The following is a 24,348-nucleotide window of genomic DNA, read 5'->3' on the forward strand; positions in this document are numbered from 1 at the left end:
AATTTTATTTTAAAAGTATGCAGAGATCTGTTGGTGGCAGTTTAGAGTGTTGATGACCATGCTGTCACTTTATTGCCTTCTTTGTTACTGGACTCATACAATGTTTTCTCAAGAAATGTTTACCTTGACTTCCACCACGTTTCGATCTTGTTTTCTCCTTCTTTAAGACAGCAAAACAGCTGGCAATACTGATTTCTGTGCCACATGTAATGAAATGTTAGACCAAAAATAGAAGAGGATTAGAGACATTCGATGGCCAGTGATTTCTGTATTCCTGTACACCAACTTAAACTTTCTCAACCTCCTTCCTAATACTCTGCTATTGGCTAGCTACCTTCCTTCCATTTCCTCAACTGCTCCTCAGCCACATGGAGAACTAGGTCCATTTTCAAGTACTTCCACCAGTTAATAAAATTCCTGTCCCCAAATCAGGTTTTTAAGTGCCTTATTTCTGCATCTCCCATCCTCCAGCTGACAACTCTGCATCAAGGTGTGGGGTACCCATGGAGGTGACAGCTTCTCTCATGCCCTCTCTTCCCTATTTGCATACAAGGTTGTAAACTCTACTGTGCTCCAGCAGGTTGGAGTACTCAAGTGAAAGATGTTAGGATGAGGGGAAGGAAGAGGAAAAGGACACCTCCCCTTCCTTCCCAGAAGCTGTGTTTTGCACAGCGATGGGTGCTGCCCAAGCAGCTTTACCAACTCAGCACCCACAAGTCAGCTAGCTGGGAAACATTTTGTGGTAAGGCTGATTATGAGACAGGCTACAGGGGAACGGATGTTCTGAATCATAGAATCATAGAATGGTTTGGGTTGGAAGAGACCTTCAAAGGTCATCTAGTCCAACCCCCTGCCATGAGCAGGGACATCTTCAACTAGATCAGGTTGCTCAGAGCCCCATCCAGCCTTGCCTGGAATGTCTCCAGAGATGGGGCGTCGACCACCTCTCTGGGCAACCTGTGCCAGTGTTTTACCACCCTCATTTTAAAAAATTTCATGTCTAGTCTGATTTTCCCTTCTTTTAGTTTAAAAGCATTGCCCCTTGTCCTGTCATAACATGCCCTGATAAAAAATCTGTCCTGAGGTGCCATATGTGCACCTAGCTGCAGAAATGGAGGTCTCTACTAGAAATATTTGCAGAAGAAACTCAGGTGCCTACAGAGCTGGCCTGCCCCACAGGTGCTAGTGATAACCAAAATTATGGATGTGCATCCTTGAAACCCAGCACTCCTGTCCTCTTTGTAAATACAGCCTTGAGTGTCTTTGTGGCAGTTCCCCCCGCCTTAATTGTTTCGTTTTGTTGTCTTTGGTCCTGGTGAGAATGGTCTCATAAAATGTCCTCCATCTAACACATTTAACAGAATTGCTGGCTATTTATTCCTGTGTCTATGTACCCATTTGCTCTTCATGTTCTAATGGCTGTTTGAGATGAGTTTGAATTTACATGATAGATATAAATAGGATTTGCATTGTATCCTTATCTATTCTCCTCCAAGGAAATTGCTTTTAATTATTATTTAAGGTTCAACTCTAGTTACTGCTAAAACAAACTTCTGCTTCTAGCTTTAGGACTGAGAACTGAGCTGCAAATAAACATGAACTGAAATAATTAAATCAATTGCTACCTTTGGTTATTTTACTGTTAATCTGCGTCGCCTTTATAGTTTCAGAATAATAATGTCCAAATTCATTTTAGCTGAAGTCATTTTTTGGTTGAGATTCATGCTTTCCACGCAGTACTCAGAACTAGGTCTTGCTTGAGGCAGTCATTTAATTTGTAAAGAAATTTATTCTCTAAATTTTGTCCCAGCATGACTTTTGACCAGTTTATGTGTGGGTAGCTGAAATAATACCTTATTAACTGTTTATTAGCTCCACTTGCCATTTATTTCCTTTGGTATTACACGTTCAATAGATTTTTTGTGATTGGAGGACAATCTTTATAACCTGGCATCTTTGTGTTTCAGGTGTAGCTTTGAAGTTACACATTGTAGCTTCTCTTTGGCTTGGGGAGCTCTGGATGCAGTGGGCAATTATTACCTGGTTTCTGTATTCTTACTGTTAGCAACCTTCCCTCAGACATTTTTTCCTTTCCCACATGTCACAAGTAAAGGATCGCTTGTCACCCAGCCTCCCATGGGCTGAGCTGCCCTGAACCATATGGGTGACGTGGCTGCTTCTCTGGTATTTCCCAGGTTTTCTCCACCTTGTAGCAAGCTGGCTGTTTCATTCTCACCTCCATTCCCAGAAAGGAAGGAAATCGGAAACAGGGAATGTGTCCACAAACACTAGGGATGCAAGGAATTAAATTCATCATCTACCTGGAAAATGTTCAGAGCTAAGGAGCTGATCTCCTTTTGACAGGAGTAGATAAACAGTGACAAGGGAAGCAGAAGAAAAGGAGCTGGTGGTGGCACACACCTTGGTTGTGAGTTGGCAGTATTTGTTGCTTGGTGGTTGCATTGCTCATGGAAGGCCAGCAATAGCCAAAGCACATCAGGAGGTGTGTGGGGATACAGAGCCAGGACCACAGATGAATCTAAGTCCTTAACTGCTTAAATACCTCATAGACACCTAAATGCTAATTAACCTTCTCACAACCTCAGTATAGTTGCTGCTTCTCATTGTGGACTTCTGAAATCCCAGCTCTTACACTTTTCAGATGCCCAAGTGCCATTTCTAGGGGAGAACTGCTGAAGCCTTGTTTGCTGTTGAGCAGCTGGGCTCCCCTGCTGTTCCAGGGCTCACAGACTGAGCATTCCTCCAGCTCATCTTCTGTTTGGAGCACGTCTGCACTAAAAGAACTCAAAATAGATACCATAGCAGTGGTACTCTCTTTAAAAATTTCTGGGAATGTAAGATGCACATTTCTAAATTTTTCTGCTGGCTTTTAGCACATTTCTTGGAAAAGTACCTTGGCCTTTCTGTTTGCATGATCAGGAGCTGAGAATACCACATCTTTTTAACCAAGTGGTCAGTGTTTATGAATCCCTATCTGACATTGTTCCTCCTCACTACCCCATTTTTACAAATAAATAAACAGCAGATCTTTAGGTTGTAATGTTTAATATCCTATGTCCTTACTCTGAAACTCATCCACAGTCCCCCGCCCGAGGATATTGCAACTGACAACAGATTGGGCATGGAAACCAGAGGAAATGGCTTTGATTTTGAATCTCTTATTGAAATTTCTATTCATAAATGGAGCATAATTTCAATGCTACAGGTACACATTGTAGGTCCGACAACAGTTTAATTGTAATGGTGGGCTTTATTTTTGGAGACTTATTTTTTCATTGAAAATCAAATCCTTGCTGTCTGACTGAAAGCTGCTCTCATTTATTTAAGTGTATAGCAGCTCCACTCAAGCCACTGGCATTGTACCAGGGCCACTGAGAATACTACCATCTTCAGAGCAGTATAAACTTATTAGTATAACTGTTTGATCTTATAAGTGAATTCAGCAAGCTAAAATCACCCTTCATCTAAAGCATATAATTACATTAGAGTTAAATTAATTTATTTATTTGATGGTTATATCCTGGAGCCTGCCAGGACCCTGAGAGTATCTCTCTGTTTATTGCCTCTCTTGCTTCTTAGGATGAAAGTGATGGGACTGGAAGAAATGTGCAAGTTGCAAATGCAAATGTATCACCACCCACTTCTCTGTTATTTATTGCTGTTTACATAGCAGCTCAGGTTTGTGTGACATATCAGGCAAGTAAAGCGTCAGGTTGCTGCCTGACAGGGTAGGAAGCCTGATTGTTCACCACCTGGCTTAGGAATTGCTGCTTGCACAAGATGAAGGTGATGTGTACATAACCTAATGGCAAATATGAAATTCTTCATTCACTTATTCTCCATTAGATTTGTGCTTTATGCTGACTGCTCATGGAGGTGTACCAGTATAAAAGATGCATGCTGTACCAGCTGTGGTCCTGGAACAGGAGTCAGGTGTGATGAAGGTTTACCATTATGACAGCAAAGGGGCAGGAAGAATCGCTTGCAGTTGTGGAATTCTATTCAGAAATGACATTTAGAAAGGCAAATGCAGATGAGAAAGAAGTGAATATTTACAAGAAAGATCTTCTTTCCCATACCTCCCCTGTTTTCCTTTATTTGTATATGTGTCTTGTCTGTTATCTATATTTTTCATTCATACTTGAATCTCTGATGTCTTTAGAAGTGATTTAAGGTCACCCATACAGAAGTATGGGTCATCAGTTCATTACTGCTAGGTGCACCATGCATCATCTCAAGTCCCTTTAATATTGTTCCAGGCTTCAGCACACAGACAGTCATATGTTTGTTTTACTTATCTTCATGTCATTATGAACACAGGTTGAACATCAGGCTTCTGGTAGCCATCTTCATCCTTTAGGCTCTCCTGACAGTAAAACATCTGTGTAAAAGACACAGAGGGAGAGAGAAAGACAGGAAGAGACACATCTTTGATCTATTCCAAGAGTGAAGAACATGTCAGTTGGGACTTGAACCTTCTTAAACCCCTGCATCTCTCAATCAAAAACAATGATTCTGAGCAATCAGACTTCATTATCTTCATTTGATGCACAACTACTTGTTTAAACACAGAGTAAGATGGAAGAAGGTATAAAAGTAAATCTGTTTATTAAAACTCTTGCTTCTGGTAGATGATACGGTAATTTTCATTGAAAATTGAATTGTAGAAAGTCATATGAATGTGGCTAAACACAACCTGGGAAATTGTTCTGAGAAGAATATAATCTGTATCTTGGGAGAAACGTAAAACATCCTGAAATCTAGCAGTTGCCATGGAAATGCTTAAATTAAATGTAAAGCATGCATAAATTTTTCAATATACCGAGCATTTTGGGATTGGGGACATATGTTAGGGGAAAAGCCATATACATGAACACTAAGCAGAAGATAAGACATGGGATTTTCTTTCCTGCAAATCCGTGTATGGAATATTCCACTAGCATGTCTATACTTCATTTGGAGTGCAGACCACAGCCCACACTTGATATCAAATTATTCCTATGCAAACTTCAAGATAAGCTAGAAACTTGGACCTGAGCTAACTGTGCCACCAGGTGTTCTGTCTTCACTTTCAGCTTGGCCAGCTTTGGGCAAACAAGCTGAATATGGAGTCCCTTCTCGAAAGGCCATGCATACCACCACGGAAGATCACAGTATGTGGTTGACCATAGCTGACCCTGTGTGGAGCAGAGGGGCCAAGATGACTTCCAGAGGTGCCTCATGACTTCAGCTATTCTCCGTTTTCTTGAAGCTGGAATATGTGAATAGCCTGATATCATGTTGCCCTTCCAACAGTCTATCCACTGAGCTACCAATATTCTTCATAAAATGTAGATATAAAGTGAAAAGGACAGGAAAGCACACTGGGCTAAATTCCACTCCCTTAACCACATTCTCTGTGCACTGTGTATTTGGCATGGACTGAGTATTTGAAAGTACACACTTTGCATTATACTCCAAATATTGCCAGCTACCTCACAAGATGCTCCTTTGTCCATAAGAAGGAATTCTTGGGGGCCATGCTCTTCCTAGGTGCTCAGACCATTAGCTGTGTAAGTTCAATGCACTAAGGAGAAGACAGCACACTGTGGCTTCTCTGCTGATCAGCTTCAGTAAGTCCTGGACTTGGTACACAAGCACCTGCATACCTGCACATACCACAGTATAACAAGTGACTGGTTGGATGCAAAGCCTCTAAGGAACTACCAAGAATGACTAGTGTTCTTTATTATGATGCATGGGAGCTACCCTCACAAATCAGTCTTATCATACTCTTTGACATACGTTAAAAAACAGAGATCTAGAGTGACGCTATAGCTAAAAAAACCTTCCTGGTTTCTGTCTGTGGTGATGCTGTTGTGGCAAATGTCTAATCAGTCTGAAGACTGCAATTTTCAGGAACATTCTGAATCTCTACATGCTTGAAAGACAGCATTTGTAAGGTGGTTTGGTTTTCTGTTTTGATCTTCTTGTTAAATTATAGTTCAGCATTCTAATGCAAATTAAAAGAGAAACTCTGAATCTTCAACTTGTAGCTTCTTGAATGTCAATTTCCTCTTTTTTAAAAAATCTGTATTAGAGAAATGTCATATGAAACTATAGACACACATACACACAAGTACATTTGATGATACAAGTTACTCAGTTTGATCCAAGTCTTGACTTATGATATGAAGTGTCTTCCCTCCTCAGGGAACTGGGTGTCTTTGTCAGCATTTTGATTTGGGAATATGCTTCTGGAATAATTCTCAGAGAGGAAGACCAGAACTGATGTCCTTTTCAGTGAAACTGAATCAGGTGTGCTCCAGGTGTGCCTGATGTGCTCCATCCACTGATGGGTATTCAGACCACAGGACTTTGTTGGAATAGGCATGCCTAGCCCAGGAAGGGATACAGATGGTGATTCAAAGTAGTTGCAGTTGTAGGAACCCCATCAAGCTTGTGAAATGAACATCACAAGCACAATCCTGACTACACTAAAGTGAAAAACAGGATTTCCATTCACTTTAGGGAGGGCATATTATAGCGAGAGTAGGCACTCTTCCCACCCTGGCAACTGGGTGACAACAATGAACAACTACAGCAATCAGTTTTTAGATATGGCCACTGGATCTAAAGTCATAGTATACTCTGAACTGCATTTATCTGCAGAGCTAGAAAAATACACACTTTTGCACCCTTTAGTAAAGACACATTAACCTTGCTGGACAGTCGCATTAATGGATAGCTTTAATAACATCAGAGCTTGTTTGTTTGCTGCTGTCCATATGCACAAAATAAATTCCTCTGCTAACGCAGCTTGCATCTGCCTGTCTTTTACAGCCATTTTAAACAGTATTTTGTACAAATGTGAGTGTTCATCATTTGTTAGTAAGTGGCATGTTGATATTAAAAAAAAAAAGGTATACTCAGTCATGTCCTTGATCTGTGTATTTATTGTTTCTTTTGGTTGGTTGGTTGGTTTGGTTTGGGTTTTTTTGTTTCATTTAGATAATGCCGGAATGCTAGGGGTTGAAGATAGCCATTCACATGTACAAATAACCTCATGTCCTCTTCCAGGAGGTACAAGTAAAGATTCCATATATATTTATAGTAATTCTTGACCAAGTGAAATATTCTGGCAAAAAAATCCAGAACAAACAAATGGTACCCAGTGAATTTTATTTCAGTCTGTAAGCTACATACTGTGTCTTCGTAACCTGTGGCAAATGATTTGAACCGTAGAGTTCAGCATCAGTGGATTCTTTTGAGACTATTTTGGCAAATATAGAGCCTATTAAAAGAGAGAATCAGGAGCCATATTTGTGAAAATATGTTGAGAATGGAAATTAGACTACAATATCTGCATTGTGAGAATATACTCTTTAAATAATAAGGACATAAAAACGCAGCTAATATAGATCAGAGAGTATTGGAGGAAGCTGTTGTTTGTCACAAGAGACACTGGTTCTCAGGTTTCATTTGATTCTCATGTATGTCAGTGTTTAGATTCATGGTCACTTGATTCAATCCAAATTACATATTGTGACTCTTATATTTGGTACAGTACTTGAAAGCAGTGTATTTAAATATACTTCATTGAAAATTAAAACCTTTTATTTAGTCATAATTAGCAGATACAGTAATCAAGATACCACAGACTTTATTTCTTTGGGGAGAAAAAAAAAAGTGTCTGAAGAACAATAAGAAGTTAATATGCTTCTATAAAAATTTAAATGCATAAGGCCAGATTGTGACAGTTTGCTCCTACAGCACTAAGGTACCATTTAACATGCAAATTAGCTAACGGGAACTATCTGCTTTTGAAGTTCTAGCTTATACTTTATTCCACACATTGCCCTAATTACTACAGAGAGAACTATTTGTGGAATATGGTACTATTTAATTGAGGAAGGCTATCATAAACTGTCTGTAAGGAATGGTTTCATATAATTTTTAACTCTGATGAAAAAGTCCCACTAAAAACATGAAAACACTAATATTCTGAAATTCAAGATAAAAATTTGTGGGGATTTTTCCCCTGAAAATAATATTATGAGTACTTTGGAACAACTTTACTTTGGTGCTTCTTTTAAAATTTTTGATGAACATTAGTTGTTCTAATCTCTAAACTGTATGCAAACAAATGATACTACTTATTCCCCTTATGTAACATATAAATCCTGGAGTTTTAACAAGTTAGCTCTAATGAATGTCTACTCAATTTTTTTAGATTTGTTTATCCCATTGATATCTTACCATTGCTCAGTGGTGGGTACACTTGTTTATTAATAAATATAGGAACATATAAATAACTGTCATATGTCTCTCCCTGCCCATTTTTCCCTGGATGGGAACACTGGATGGATATTTTTCAAGCTAACAGATACTACTTTTCTTAAGTCAAGATCGAAATACTGCACTTGTATTTGCCTTGATAGGAGTTCCTGTCTCTAAAATAATAATATAGTTTCTGATTTGTGTAGAGGTGAATTTCACAGCGTTCAACCACCTTCTGAAAAAGCTGTTTTTAATTCCTAACCAATAATTGCCATTGTTTAATTTGTTGTACTGAATGCCTGATGTATTCATAATGTCAAGGTAATTGTGGGAATATCAGGCCTTGTTGCCATGGAAATACACATTCACTTACACAAACACATTTCAAAAAGAAAAAATCACTTTTATAAAGGATCATAAAAAGATCTTTCTTTTTGATATTGATCAGGTTACAGAAATTACTATTTTCTTTTTTTTTTTTTTAACGTATGTTAGCTGCAGGACTATGCATGGGATTGATGCTGAGTCAGTTTATACCTCACTCACTGTCACAGACAGTGGCAGAAGGAGATGCTATTCATGTGAACCTGGCCATTTTCTGCTTTAGCCCCTTCCACCCTTTCTTCGTATTTTGGCAGGCAAAAGGGAGTATTTTCACCACTATTTCATTTCTTCCCCACAGTCATCTTGAACCCAAATGGTCTGATGTTTCAGTCTTCTAAAGTTTTCAGTATTTCCCTTGTTCCATCAGATCTCAGCATCTGGCCCAAAGTTTATTTCTTGATGTATTTGTAAGACTTTTCTGTCGTCTTCTGATTAATTTAACAAAAGTCTGCTCTGCTGTATAGAGAATCAAGTCATCAAGAATTGTCACCACTGACAGTTTTTCTAGCCTTGGATGAGTTGTAAACACAAGCTCAAGCTTCAGATTCTCATGGGTAAGGAAAACTTCCAACAGAGGAGCTAAGATGTCTAACCTCGCCAAGCTGGATCATTTGGCTCTTGCCATAGCTGCTCCAGAGATCCCCACTGTAGGTTTACTTTGGGGAGGCTCAACTAAGAGATCTGTAGCAGAAGACAGCGTTTTCTTTATCTTCTCAAAGCACATCAACAAAACTGAGACTTCATGGGGCCATAGTGCTGCCGCTTAATCTTACCCGGTTATTTAGTCTGGTTCTGTTCCAAGGAAGTCCTCCAGCACTGCAGCACACAGCCCAGTGCAAAGTGCCAAAAGGTCACAGCTCCTGCCTCTCCTTGTCACACTGCTATAATACCTTAAAGGTGATTTCATGACAGTGTAATAATTGCTCGGGTAGCTCAGACAGGAGCGGTTTTTTCTGAAATGTGTGACAGGTTAGAGGCTGTAGGTAAATACCGCAAAGCAGGTGAATGCCCAGTCAGACAAACCCAGCCAATACCAACCATCACCATTCAGAAATACACTGCTTTTCCTGTCCTCATGCGGGTATTGCCCGTCTGCCTGTCCTTATTTCGTCCTCTGTCTGTCTTCCAGTGAGCAGTGACAAATGGTCCAGAAGAACAAAGGTACCAATCCACTTACTTTTTCTTTTTGATGCCTTGATCTCAACAATGAAAACCTGGGTGTAAATGTAAGCTGTCAGGAGCCGTGCTGAGAAAGTTTTTGAGGACTTTCATGTCGGCTCTAGAAGTTCTATAGAGGAACTGCACATGCTCATCTGCTAAACAAAATTATGTAGTAGGCATTCCTAAAATATAGCAGGAAGAATTATAAAATCCCTAAGTATACCCTATTAGAAAAACAAAAACCAAACAATGGATGGATAGATTCAGAGGACAGTGGAAGCACTTTACCTCAGAAATAACCACCTCGATGCATTCTTCAAGGCCAGTAAAGATTACAAGCTTTGCTACCAATACTGGATCCTCAAAGAATCCTTTTACACTGATGCCTAACACATCAGTACTGGGAAGATGCTTGTATGTAGGATCACCTGTGTCTACCAAGACAACTTCAAGTTCACATGACAAGAGAAAAAAATGTACAGCTACAGATATACACTGTATATTGAGTTACAGGAAAAAATATGAAACTGCATTAGAGAATGGTTACAGATCAATGCTTCCTGTAATTCTTTAGTTTGAAAATAGGCATTGTCTCGTTCAGATACTTTAATACAAAAATTCACTGAAACATAATCTTAGAAAGAAGCAAAAGTACTACTTTTGTCAAGAAGATCTAGGAATTGCAAGGTAGAGCAGGTACTACTTGTACTACATCTATAGCAAACATATGCTTCAAAAGTAAAAAAAAAAAAAAAAAAAAAAATCAACTATATGGTGCAGAGCTTAACAATGCAAATAAATAAATAAATTCTATGGAAATATAAAATAGATTTTATGGTTGCTAGGTTTTGTCTCACATTCACTTGCTTTCTGATCAACGGAAAATTCTTCTGTTGTATACCAGAGCAAAGGACCTGCAACATTTGAAGGGTGTGGTAGACTTGTGTTAAATGAAATCTGGTCTGACAGATGCTGAAAGAAGATAAATTATTTAAGAAAAATGTTGCATAAAAGTTTTACTGAACTGAGAGAAAGGAAAAATTCCCATGACTACCTGCTTTGCTCTGACTAGCGTCAATAGAAGTGGCAACACTGAAATAGCTATTTTTAGAAGAAAGACGTAATGGAAAAATCAAAAATATCCACAACTGCTATTGTTTTTGTGTTTTGGGGGCATGTAACTTTCAAAGTAGCTTAGTGCAACTATTATTGGTTCTTACTCATGTCAAGTATTCGTATGAAATCAGAAGAAATACGTGGTGAATAAAATTTCGAGATTATCTGTTTTCTATAGTTTTTAAACTATCTTAACGTACGTCTATTCATTTAGAATAGAGGAAAGAGAAATTGAGAGATTTTTATGGCATTTGTGGTTTCATATATGTACTTTGGTCTAACTTGATCTTGAATGCTACAATGTTATTATTCCTGGATAGGGCTCCAGGCAACCGTGACCACCATAGTGTGCTACATTTTGCTCTTCAGAATTTGGGAACCATGCTGGTGCAATGATCCAATGAGGAGTAATAAGACTTGTTAAAGAAAAATAAAGCATGTCCACAGCGAAAAACACTAGAAGCTCAATATTTAACTTATCAAGGACTACATTAAGAGTTTACTTGGCCAAAATCTGTAAATACCAACATAGGAGTGAAATTTTGTTACATAGCTTTTCAATTCATTAGACAAAACATAGTAAGAACTAAGGGAAACTGACACTAAATTCATTTTAGAAATGAGAAGCAAAATGAGGGTTTTTTTCAGTCAACAGAATCAACTAAGCAAGAGTTCTATAGGTTCATCATCACTTGATGTTTTTTTCTAAAATATATGTTTTATTTCAAACTGGAGCTAATGCAAGGCAAATCTACATCCTGTGTTTTGCTGAAGATGAGACAATCATCAAAAGTCTCATTTAACAGTAACACCAGTTTAAATATGGAATCCTAAGCCTCATTTCAGATTCCTTCTTTAAGGCGGGAAATGCATCAGTTTGAAACTCCAAGAGTTATTTTAGTTTGCAAAGGGCTACAACTTCCACAGCTGAAGCAGGACTCCAGTGAAGGTGAAGGCGTACTTTGTGTTCCTTTAGTGCACCTGTGTGCACCTCCAGTCCATAGGCTTTGCTGGCATAATTACACCAGTAAAAGTTGTAAAGATGTGTGATTCAGTCACTGGTATCACAGTGCTCTAATACATCATCAGTTACACTATCAAGTGTGAATCTTCAGAAGTAATCTGTCCAAACCATGGATTTGCAATCTTATAGCTGCTGATATTCCTTAACTTAGGTGTTGAGATATTTTTTCTCAGAAAACATTGAGTAGTCATGAAATTTAGATACTTGTAAGAAAAAGGGTGGTCTCAGTGATTTTGCCCATGTAAAATTATTTTGGTAGAAAAGTGTTCTTGTTGACCTTTGTTAGCTAAAGAAAATCTCTTTTTAATTCAAAATGGCCTTTCTTCTCACAATGAAGTTAGCTTATATAAAATAAGGTTAACAGTTTTTAAAGGTCAAGAACAAATCAAGTCTTCTGAAGTAATCAAAATTTTTCTTTTGACCTTATGTTTATTTATTTGTTCATCCATTCAGTTTTTGGATAGTGGTATGTAAATATTTTTGTATCTGAGCCATTATTAGTCTTGCAAGGTGTGAGAAAAAAAATTAAATATTCAAAATTCTTATGAGAGGCAAATGTTTTCTTGTATTTGCATATGTTAAGATGCATCTTACATTTGGCTGTCAACAAGAAATTAGGAGCTGATTTTAGGCAGAGCAACTATTTTGATGGGGAAGTTGAATTGTCTAATTCTAGAAAGACTTTGGGGGACATGTACCTGCTTCTGCTACGACTATCCCAATCAAATAATGAGAATATACTTATTAATGTAGCCTTAGCATTTATGAATTAAATATTTTATCATTTTTTTAAAAATAAAGACCTCCACTTAATTCAAGAGTTTCTGAATGTTGTCTAGTCATAAAATTAGCAGCAAAATCTTCCAAAATCTAGCCATTTTTAAGAAAATAAAATAATAAGGAGGAAATTAAACTCTACTTCATGTTGAGAAGTAATCCTTTTTTATTTGCCGCAGCCCAGAAACTGTTAATTTGTCAGTCCCTGCATAGAGGGACAGTGGTCTTCACTGATATCTGTCTCTGAAAATATCATACAACCTTACTATATGCTTCTCTCTCCTCTAGCACTTCATATAAATGTTTCTAATCCTCTAAGGGAATGGATTTTTCACTTTCTGCATGAAGACAGTATCCATTTGTTGTTCTTGTCACTACAATGCAAATAGGCATAATAATAAATATTTTTATAATCCATAAATTAAAGGAATTATAACACCAAACAGAAGATACTACTGAAGTGAGATTGTTGCCCTCCTTGGCCCAAATAGCTGGGGACAATTGAGGACCAGAGAGTGTTTCTTCTTGGAAGAAGCAATCAATGATAGATTTTGTTAGCTGTTTGGGGCAAATCTGGCTTATTTACAGGAAAAGTGCTAAATCATGGCATGGCCTCCAGTGTAGCAGAAAAACTTCAAATCCAGCTTGCTAGCCGTGATTCTGGGCAGCTTCACAGGAAAGGAAGGGGAAACATTCTTCCTCACCTTGTGAAGCCAATACCAAGAAGTGAGCATTTCTGGAAGATTCTGTGCAACACAGGAGGATCCGGATAGTAACAGAGGTCTTCATTCCTCTAACTTGCTTTTGTTTCATATCTTGGCCTTCTGCCCTCCCTTCAAAGAAAAACACACGTTCTACTGCTGAGAGTGCTTTATTAAGTCTTTGTAAGACTTGTCCCGCTGCCTCCATGCACATACTCAGAAACATTTCATTTTCCAGTCCCTAGAAATGTAATTGGGGCAACATTCTCTCAGGAAATAATAGGATGTAAAATTTCTACCAAAGAGATTCCTGAATGCAGAGTGGGGAGACTTAGTCATGGTTGTTTGAAACACTCAATGATACAAGAGAATTTTGCCTTTTCCCTTTCATTGTTAGTCTGCATTTGTTTGCAGGGATCAGAGGGGTTTCTTTCCTCAGTCTAATCTATTATTTTGTGTTTTATGTTAGTGCAAATAAACGAAATTGTGCAGATTAGGGCATGGTATTAATAAAAATACCAAGAAAACTCTGGGAAGCTTTTGGCTTTCAAAAATTGGTTTCATTTAAATAAAAATGAAGCACCACAAGAGCAAAACAAAAATCAGTAAGTAAAGTGGTGTTATAAATAATGCTGCTGAGAGATTTTATTTACAAGTAAATGTATGGATACACTCACAATACAAGAGCTTATAAATAGCTCTTTTGGCATTTTATCATCTTTCAATCACACTAACTTACACTACGTATGCTTACTGCTTTCTGGAATTATTTGTACAAGAGGCAGATGGGTGTTAGAAGGTAGGCTTGTTGTAAAGATATTACAGTGTGACTATCACTGTGACTGTAATACCAGACCTTATTGTTTTGGAGTGGTAGGAATTACAGTGGTTACTTCTAACACATTTTCTCTCTTTTTTTTTCTTTTTTTTCTATCTTTCTTCACTCCCATCCACTTGGAAAGTTAGACCTGGATTCTGTATTTATAGCTAACTGAGTGATGTAAAATAACTACATCAATGTCCTTGAAGCCCCAAAATATATTAGAACTTTTTACGTTGGCTTGTATGGTTCATCTTTTTTGTGTTTTAGAAAACAAAACTGGGGGGAGATGGAGGGGGGAAAGGCAACCAAATAAAAAATAGGTATATACACACTGGTATTCCAGCAAATGTCATTTTTTGTAATGATTTCTAGGTAGACAACCATTACAGGATTACTGGCCCATATGTATGCTATGCTAAAATACCACTTGGGATGAAGTTTTTTAGGAGTTACAACATAAACAGGATTTCTTCTGATCTGATGGAAGAGTTTAACTTTTGAAGTTTTCATGCCTAAGTCCAGTCTACTGACCGAAGTGGGATGGGGGAGCTGAATTTCAGTATAACAAAAGGAATGAAGCAGAAAATACCCTGTAATCACCCTGTTTAACCTAAAGATATAATTTACTTCATGTCACAGGGGTGTGTATTCAGATCTAGGTGAGAAACCTTGTGTCCTGACACACATCACATCACAGCTCTGGGCAAAACATCTGGAGAATTCCACTGAGCCACCTGTGTTGTGGGTTTGGGAAGAAGGGACATACTGGGCCCAAGGCTGACTGCTGTCCTAAACGGTTCCATCCAAAGCCTTAACAGTGGGATTATAGTTTGGAATAATACTGCATTGCTGCAGTACTCATCACCACTGTGAAACCTTTGGAAATTTCAAGACCAATCCTTAGCCTCATTCATTAACATGTTTGAAGTTGCTGGAATCTTCTCTGTTACAAACTAAGATAAACTTCAGGTTTCTAAAACTTTCACAAAACACAGAACCATTTTTTTGTTGTTGTTTTGCATCAATTTGAAATGCCAGTAATTTATTTTTAATCTTTATAATTGTTATAAATACCATTTTAAAATTTAGTGACAATCTAAAAATCACACATTTTCATTATAAATAGCTCTGCAGCAGGGCATCTGAAAGAATTGCCAACCTGATTTTAAATGTATTTTCAAGTAATTAAATTTATTGAAATTGATCCTTTTTCAAACAAACAAAAAATTACATAGAAACATTTTTCTTCAACTTTTTTCTGGTAAATTTCTAATTAAAATTTATAAGTTGAATTAGAATTTTAGAAAATCCTAATTATAATTTCTAATTAGAAGTTTACTGTCAAAAACTGCTTCTGAACTGGAGTGAGAATTTTTACACTGATCATAGTTATCAGAAAGAAGGCGGTTTTTCTAAGTCAAAGAAGTAAGGCACAATAGACTGAATTCCTCCCAGATTTCTTAGGCAATTTGCTTAACCTTCATATGATGACTCCTCCTCATTTACAGAAATGAGGTAACAACTCCCTTTCTGATAGCGTCATGAGCATTAATCCATTGTTCCAGCACAAAGTACATTCACAGATTAGAGGCTGAAGCAGTCACAACTATTTCATGAAATAAAATTTCATCTTCCATCTCAGATTATGAAAAATAATAATAGTCATCAACATCAGTAACATTCCTAAACTTTTGATCCTTATGAGACATTTTTCCATTCAGATGGGAACTGATGTAGCATGCTGTCTTGCTGCAGTTGTGTATTCATGGTCATCAACTGTAAATGTTTTTACAATTATAAATACATTATTTAAACTATTTGTTTTTAATGGTCTAAATTCTAGTGTCAAATCATTTTCTCCTTGGGGCCTCCATGAGTGAGCATCAAGTATGCACACTGAATGCAATGGATGATGTGGTTGCTTAGAACCTCATCCTTACCTTCTTCTGAAGTCAGAAGATTTATGTTTCTCATTTGTCTTGCAGAAGTTATGGAGTGGCCAGGTGTAAAGCCTGCTTTTATTGACAGAATCCTGCTTTCCTATACTGAAAACAGCCCTTACTATAGGAAATAGTACTGTGGTCACCAGTTAAAAGCTGGTTTTATTTTCCATTATCAAATTGTCCCATGACTCTGAATCAAGCAAAAATATATGAAGAAAAGGTTTTCCAATCAGTCACTGTCCTGGATCCCCAGACAATTACAGAAATGGCCAAATTTCTCAATTAATCTTGAAGAGAAATGAAATTGGTCACCAGACTGCAAGAATCCAGTAACAGTTTTGTACTCAGCTGAGCTGCTCTGTAATTTACAATGTGATTTCTAATGTATCTGAACACAAGCTCAGATATGAGCAAAGACAGAGAAGTTTTTATTCTAGGTTGCCCACCAAATTTTCAATTGGAAGACATTCCAAGTGAGCTACCCCAGCCTAGTATTGAATTTTCTATTTTGCATTCGCAATTTTGCATTCATGGAAGGTATGACTACACAAAGTAAAAAATATATTAAACAAAAGGGATTCATTTCCTGGTAAATCTCTTTTGCTTATCACACTTGTTTTCCTCCAAAAATACCCTCAAATTATTAAGTAATTGAAAAGTAGATGGCCTGTCTCTTTTCATCAGTAATTGAGAACCTGGCTACAGTACACTGCATGTGGAAACTGTTTAAATCCTTTTGTGGAACACCTTTCCATTTTGATATGCAGTTTAGCACAGAGCAGAGCCAGTTACAATGTGCACGTAAATTTAATTTCTTACAGAATTTATAGTATAACTATAATTATCTTTGGGGGAAAAAAAGGTGAATTGAAAAAGAAGTAAGGATGATCTTCTAATTTAGCAAAGCCTGGATTTTCAGATAAGGAATCACACTTGAGCTCCATATGACTGTTAAATGTGCCAAATTAAAAATGCCAGAGATGTCTAATTCATGCTGCAGACTAGCGATAGTATACAGTCATTACGCTAGTTAGATGGAAGCCATTTAAAGGGAAGATAAAGAGTGGGACGGTATATGAAGACGATTTCAACAGTGTGACAGCAGACTATGATCCTGTATTTTCCTATACTATGGGAACCACACAGATTATTTTAAAGCTAATAAACAGAATCTGCAAGTATTTACCTTATGTTTCATAATCATATTTCAAAAAGACTTAGGCCTAATGTTCTGATTTTCCTACTGATGAAACTGCAGCTGCAGGAATGGCAAAATTTGCTGTAAAGTTTCTTAGAAAGCTTGTTGAGATTGTCCACCCATGAGCTGTGTTACACAGCAGCATCACAACTCTGTAAATAAGAATCGTTTGCTGTACTAGCCGTGGGACCTGAAAAGGTGACCACATAGGAGTACCCTAGGAAGGTCAAGGACTTTTGGATACTGTGCAGTGAGCCAGTCTGTTCTTCACAGACATTTGCTGTATGAAATGCCTCGTGTAACATGGACTCTTCCTCCTTTTAAGACCCATATGGAGCTATAGAGAAGGAATGGCAATAAAGACAAAATAAGTTAATGATACTTTAATCACCATACAAATATCCTCCCACTGTGCAGAGACTTTTCCAAAGGCATTTTTGGTTAATGTAATAGCCAATAAGAAATCATGATTATAGATTTAAAAAGGAGACACGGGCTGCCTTTATATGGATCAAATAACATCGTGCCCAGAAGGCACAGGTGCCTCTGGGTGGTTTCCCCTATCTTCCCACACCTTAGCCCGAGATAGGGCAAGCTGTCCATCACATTGCATATGTTCATTTGCTCAGGTAGAGCCAGATCTTAAAGGAACTGAGATAATTGTTCCGCAAAACATGCACTTGCCCTTGAAGCACTGCCTTTCTGCTTCCCTAATGTGGGCCTCTCTGGAAAGCAGCTCAAACTGGGCCTGTGGTTTTGTCTTGCAATCCACGGATACGTGAAGTGCCATTGGTGTTCAGTTGTTTTGAAGAGGTGTAGGAAGGCAGGAGGCACTCGGCAGTCTCGGTCATTGCCTGTGCCAGGGTCTGGCCTGCAAATTTTCCCTGTGGTTCCAGGTGTTTCTAAGCTTCACTTGTTCCTCTGGCAGTACCCACCTAAACCGTCACTCACCTGTTACAACAAGGATCTGCCAGCCCGCCAGCAATCTGCAGAGCAAAGAAAAGGCAACAAAGCTATAAAAGTGACAAATAATAATATAAACATATAGACAGAGGAGATATAAATGTTCTGTAGATGATATTGTTACTGGTTTGGGTTGCTTTTAAACCTAGCAAATCTTGTGTAAAACAAGTATTTTAGTCGTGATGACATAAAATTCTTGTATGAACAGATTAAACTGTTTATGTTCAACTGCTGAAAACACTCCAGAAATTGATGTCAATGTCAGAAACCCTATTAGGTTTCAGAAGATGTAGGAAACCTCCAGCCTCATCACAAGACAGGAGGTCTGCAGGCTTTTGAGAATGACATCTGAAGGACATTTAGATTGTTTCCTATAAAAGGAAAGGGCAAATTTCCAGTGCACACATAATCACTGGTAGCATTTATGTTGTCATTCTCTCTAAAGCAGCAACAAAGTGCACAAATGGTGGATGATTAGAGAGGTCAGTAAAGTGCTCCGTTCAGCTGTAATTGTAGAGTTTTTAAAAACTCTTTTGACATCAGAAAATATGTTTTTTTAACCCAGCTTTTCGCTGATTAGTTAATTCATGCAAAATCAGTGAAGAAACAGAATGGCAAATTGAAAGCGGTAAAATAGGAATGCCATTTTACAGTAGTCATAAGTAATCATCAAAATCAGTTTACTGTAAAATTACTGCTACCTGCCAGTGCTTAACTTCACATGCACAAGTATTCAGCAAAATTCTGTTGAAAATATTACCACCTTGCAAATCTGGAAAGTGCTTTGAAAGAAGTACTGCTCCATGCACACTTTTGCTGATGCTGCAGTCAGTATTCTCTTTTCCTACTCCCCATAGAGCACTTCACAATAATTTCTCTCACATAGAAAAATCTGAACACACTGTTTTATTTAATTAACATATATTTTAAGCTATCATTGCCTTATAAAGTCTGACACTCTTCCTACTGAGGAAATTATGCAGCTTCTTTCTCTCTAGTAAGATTTGAAAACAAGTTATGTTTTCTGTTTCATCATTTCTCTGCCCAGGTCTCTCAGTTTTGAGTAATGAATGGATGTATGCTTTCCAGTTTTGAAACAAATTTGCATTAGAGAATAACCACATAGTGAAAATAAAAAGACAACCTGCCACTGACCAAATAAAAGTTTGCGTTTCAGTCATATTCTATGAAATAAGGAATTATTCCAATTGCTCGTAGTTGGTTAAAAGTGGTGGAATGCTTCAGTCACACCGTGAGTGGAGGTTTCAACCCATGGACAAGGGAAAAAAATGCATGACATTGTCTATTGCACCAGGAGGTCTACATTATTTATAAACTTAGTTGTTTTACGAACAAATGAAACTGAAATAGATGGAATACGTGGCAGAAAGGACCTAGAGCTGGGGACATGAAGACACAGTCCTGTGCTCATTCCCCAACGTGGAAAAAACCAAAACCAAACCAAAACCAACTGACCAATCACACAAACAAACAAAAATCTACATCAAAAGAACCCACCACATTCTGACGGTCACAAGCTTAAATTTGATGTCATTTTCATAATTCCAGACCATGAGGGATGCAACTGTTGGCATACTGTAGATTGAAGATGGAAAAAAAAATATTATAGCAGTCTCAGTTATAGATTAGAATTTCAGGAAAATGTCTCTGTAGTACAGTCCTGTTCACAATCAGCTACACGCTTAGAGTTATATTTTAATGATTTGTCTTGTAAAGTTTACATCATACTAGTCAAAAATGTTGTTACCACATTGCAGGTGAAAACTTTGGTGTGAAAGAATACTTTGCCTTCAGTGCACCTAAATTTTTGCATTGGCCTTTTGTTGTTGGTGAGGGCAAATGTAGTAGTTCAACTGGTCCCCGGACAAATATCTGCAGCATTTTAAATGTTGTGATGCCACTTAATCTTTGCAGCCATTTCAGTTCTTCATCTAATGGTTGTTTGCTTGTCATCAGCAACCGTTAGGGCGGAGACTTAAGCTCTCTTGGGGAGTTAATATTGCCTTCTCAAGTTTTACCTTATTTTATTTTAGAGCACCTTTTTTCAAAGGTTTCTACACAAGTTCAGGACAAGAAAAGGTTTTAAATGTTAATGTCTTGCCTTCTGAAGGATTTGCAAAGAAATTTCTGAATCCTTTGTGCAGTGCGTAGCAAAAGGTTGTTTGAATCTTTTTTCCCTCTGTGTGTCTAACTTGTTTCCTCCATTATCTTTTGACAGTGTATGAGGTCAGGGGCAAAGTCTCACATATAAAAGACTGGGGGAAGAAACTAAGCTGCAGGTTGATGCTGTGGCCACTGAAATGCATAATAAAATTCATATTGGCATCAGAGGTGGAATGGATAAGCTTTAGGAAATTATTCAGATATCTGAAGTCCTTACACACATAATTCTGTGTTTGAGTTGGTGAAAATGTGTTTTTTCCTTAGCTCATATAATAATCATTATTCTTCTGCATAGATTTCTATACGTGGAAAATTGCACAGGGAAAGGGGAAATTGCAAAGCCCTGGGACAATGAGGTACAGAATGTTATGTCTGGGTTGATCTTAGTTTAACTGAAGTTCAGATCCAGTGTTTCAAAGTAGAAAGGAAAAATAGCTTTCATCATTTCAGTGTATTCTGTAAAACAAAACAGACTGTAAGTACTCAGAATTACAAACAGGAGTATTCTGCAGTACCCAAAACAGGATCTCTCAGAATCACATACAAGAGGCATCTTGTGTTCTTATGCAGTGTACACCAGTAAAAAGCAGTTGGACCATACATTAATATATATTCTAATTGTAGAAAACGTAGTGGCTAATACCTGTTTGCTCTTTGTGGCAACTGTTTTCTTTTTTCCTGTTGTAAAAAAAAAAAAAAGTGAGGGAGATTGTTGGAGATTGTTGTTGCAGGTTTCTCTGAGTCTTAGCTATAACTTCTCCTTCATACAAACAGTGCTAGTAGTCTGCAAGTCCTCTTCATTCTGCACTTTAATACTATCTCCTTTTCAAAAGAAATGGGAGGTTACAAAGCTTTCAGCAGTATTAGATTTGGTGTAGAGGTTGACTTGCTCTGAAGGTCATTTTTTCCAGATTGTTTATGATTTACACTCTCTTCTAAGCTACTGATATAGTTACCATAGTGAATGGTTTTTGATTTAGCTCATGATTATCAACAAAAAAAACCCACCTGAAACACAGCAGTGTTTCATACATTGTTTATCAGCCGTATGCCAGTGACACAAGAGCCGCAGGTGAAAGAAAGGATGACTTTAAGCACATTTATTTTCATGCCTGTGCATTCAAGCTGTTTGCCTTGTAGAAAAATTGGATGTCCTAAAGCTGAAAAATGTGACTGACGCTATTAAAAACAGAGTGACTTCAGACATTTCCCTCCTGGTTTGTAGTAGAGGTGACCTCACCTGGTGGTAGTTATCATGCAGTTGGCTCCTCAGATATTTGCTTTTCACTGTATTCCTTTGCACATTCTTGGGTCTGCAGTCATCACAAGTTACTTTAAAGTTGTCCACTCTATTTTCTACACATCCTCAATCTACTGAGAATAGATTTAAGTACCGCTGAAGTGTGAATACAAATTAATCCAAATATTTCACCTTTTATCTTTGCAGCCGGACCCTGCAGGCAGAGACATCTCCATCCGACCCATCTTGGAGCACTGTGAAAACACTCACATGACAATTTGGCTTGGGATTGTCTACGCTTATAAAGGGCTACTGATGGTAAGCATAGCTCGTTCTGCACAACACTGATTTCAAGCTGATACTTCCTGATAGGTGTGAATTGAATTATATTTGCTTTCCTGGTGGCCGGGAGTTAGTTAAATCTTCCTTGAATACATGTTTTATAGTAGGACCTGTTCTAAAGTTCATTAGGTGGATATATGAACACATAAACTAAGTAAGACACTAAGAGAACTTAAGCTGAACACTATAGATACACCAGAAACCAAGAAATTCAATAGTGAAAGGATGAGTCTATGAATGAGACAGGTGGGACTAGGGTATTCTAGATGTTTGCCTCTGAATTGCAAACCTCCTTCAGGAACAGTTGCAAAAGAAACAAGGTAAATTTGGAGCCTGAATCAAAGTAACCCTTTTGTTACTGAGGCCCAGCTCCAGAAAAAAGATTTTATTTCTAAAATGGGCATTAGGAAGAAGGAATCCTTAACCTTGACAGTTAAAAAAAAAAAAAAAAGCAAACAAAACCGTAAAGGTGACTATTAGTGATTAAAAGCTCCTAAGCTCCAAGATTTTAAAAACATGGAATTTTGACAGCACTGACCAGCTCAACACCTGTCTTGAGGTGAGCCCCGTCTGGATCCTAAACCTAGATAAATATTATTTTACACTGCCCAAAGGGTTCAGTCTGTTCTGTGTGTTTGTAGCACGCCTGTTTGCCAGGACACCCATGAAGGGCTGGGCCAGCTGCTTCCACTCCGCACGGTTGGTCCTGCTGCCCTGGGGGAGGCCAGGGAGAGGGACCTGCTGGTGCCTGGAGGACACATCTTCCCTCTCCACAGCGAATGGCCGCTCTGCTGGGCTGCAGAGTGCCACTGCTTTTCATGCTGCTTTTCTCAGGCTGAAAGATCTTTAAATACACGATATAAAGTTCAACAGGAAGGGATGAGAGCTTTTTTTATATATATATATATATAATTCTAAGTAGTCAGTAGCTTTGTGGTCATACTGGTCTGCTGGGGAGTGCCTTCAGGCAGAGGAGGCAGTAGCACCAAGTCTCTCTGGTTCCTTGTTGCCAGTTCTGATCCTGGAGCTATTAGCCAAAAGGAAGTTTCCCCACCTTCCTGTTTAAAAAAGAAGAAAGTAGCAACTTTAAGTGGTAGGTGCCTGCTTTCTGGACAATGTCCAAGCTGTCTGTGAAACCAAGAGCTAAGACATACTCAATCCCCCCGAAGGGATCAGGAATTAGGAGAGATTCCATAGCTTAACATTTCTTACTGGGCAGCTCTGACTGCCTCTGGATTCACAGTAACCTCAACATGTAGCACAGCATTGAGGGATTTTTGTTAGGAAGACAAAGACACCAGAAGTCAGGAGCCATGACTACTGAGCCACAGTTTGACACTAAGATTTAACTGTCCGTTGCCATAAAACATAATGCAAAAACACAGCACGTCACCCAAAATTGTACCAGTATGTGGAGCATCTTTGCACTCTGAGTGAACTGGTCTAGCTCAAAAGAGATTACTGTAAATAAAAGGGAGTGAGGGCTCCTTTGGGTTGTCAAAGCCCTGGTACCATAGCAGGGCGTCCGCAAGTCACCATGTGGAGCTGGAGCTTCTGAAATTCCTACTTACATTTTGTTTGATTCTTCCTAATCTGCATAGTGCCAATTTCTGATTTTGTCTCTTTTTTTAAGTCAAATCTTCCAAAGACACACAGTTAAACTGGAAAGCATAGCTTTAGTACCCAATTGTTGACAAGGTATTTAACTTTACTGCAGTATTTGCATTCTGTGTGCTGATGGTTTGTATACATTAGATCATTTATTTATCTTAATGGATGAAGTTCTTAATTTTTCATCGCTTTTCTAGTATATTAATTTATTACTGGTTTCACATATCTGCCAATAAATCCCTGCTCTTCACTTAGGAGAGTATTTTTCACTTTGCATATTTCATTTTACAAGATTTTTCTTAGATAATTTGTTAAAAGGAACAGTGTTATCTATACTTTTGTTACTTTCCAATCTCCTTGTATAGAAATTTTGAAGAGCTCATTTTGTGTTCCCCCAGACAGAATTTGCCAGTGTTCCTTATACAAGTACTTAAGACATTTTTCTCTGTGCTTCTGTTTGAAAAGTAAACAAGTAAATGTTTGGTTCACTTAGTGCCGTGTAAATCAAGAAATCAAATTAAAATTTCTTTAAAAATACTGAAGGATTGAACAAATAGTGGCATGATTTTGCAAAAATAACTTCAAAAATGTTTTCAGTAAA

The 24,348-nt window shown here is 37.9% G+C and overlaps 1 protein-coding gene and 1 long non-coding RNA gene across 3 annotated transcripts in view; one reads left to right on the forward strand and one right to left on the reverse strand.

Annotated features, from left to right (window-relative positions):
• Positions 1-24,348, forward strand: part of GABBR2 (gamma-aminobutyric acid type B receptor subunit 2) — a 490,476-nt gene that overhangs the window by 427,077 nt on the left and 39,051 nt on the right. For both annotated transcript variants that reach the window (XM_065052923.1, XM_065052922.1), the window contains one exon: positions 22,002-22,112. In XM_065052923.1, the coding sequence (XP_064908995.1) occupies positions 22,002-22,112 (111 nt within the window). The remainder of the gene's footprint in view (positions 1-22,001; positions 22,113-24,348) is intronic.
• LOC135578580 (uncharacterized) lies at positions 15,377-21,966 on the reverse strand. The gene is made up of 3 exons (XR_010470383.1): positions 19,889-21,966; positions 18,359-18,393; positions 15,377-17,744 (listed from the first exon to the last, which is right to left on the reverse strand). It is a non-coding gene; the product is annotated as an uncharacterized LOC135578580 (long non-coding RNA).

Source organism: Columba livia, chromosome 2, assembly GCF_036013475.1.
Source record: "Columba livia isolate bColLiv1 breed racing homer chromosome 2, bColLiv1.pat.W.v2, whole genome shotgun sequence".
Taxonomy (NCBI): Eukaryota; Metazoa; Chordata; class Aves; order Columbiformes; family Columbidae; genus Columba; species Columba livia.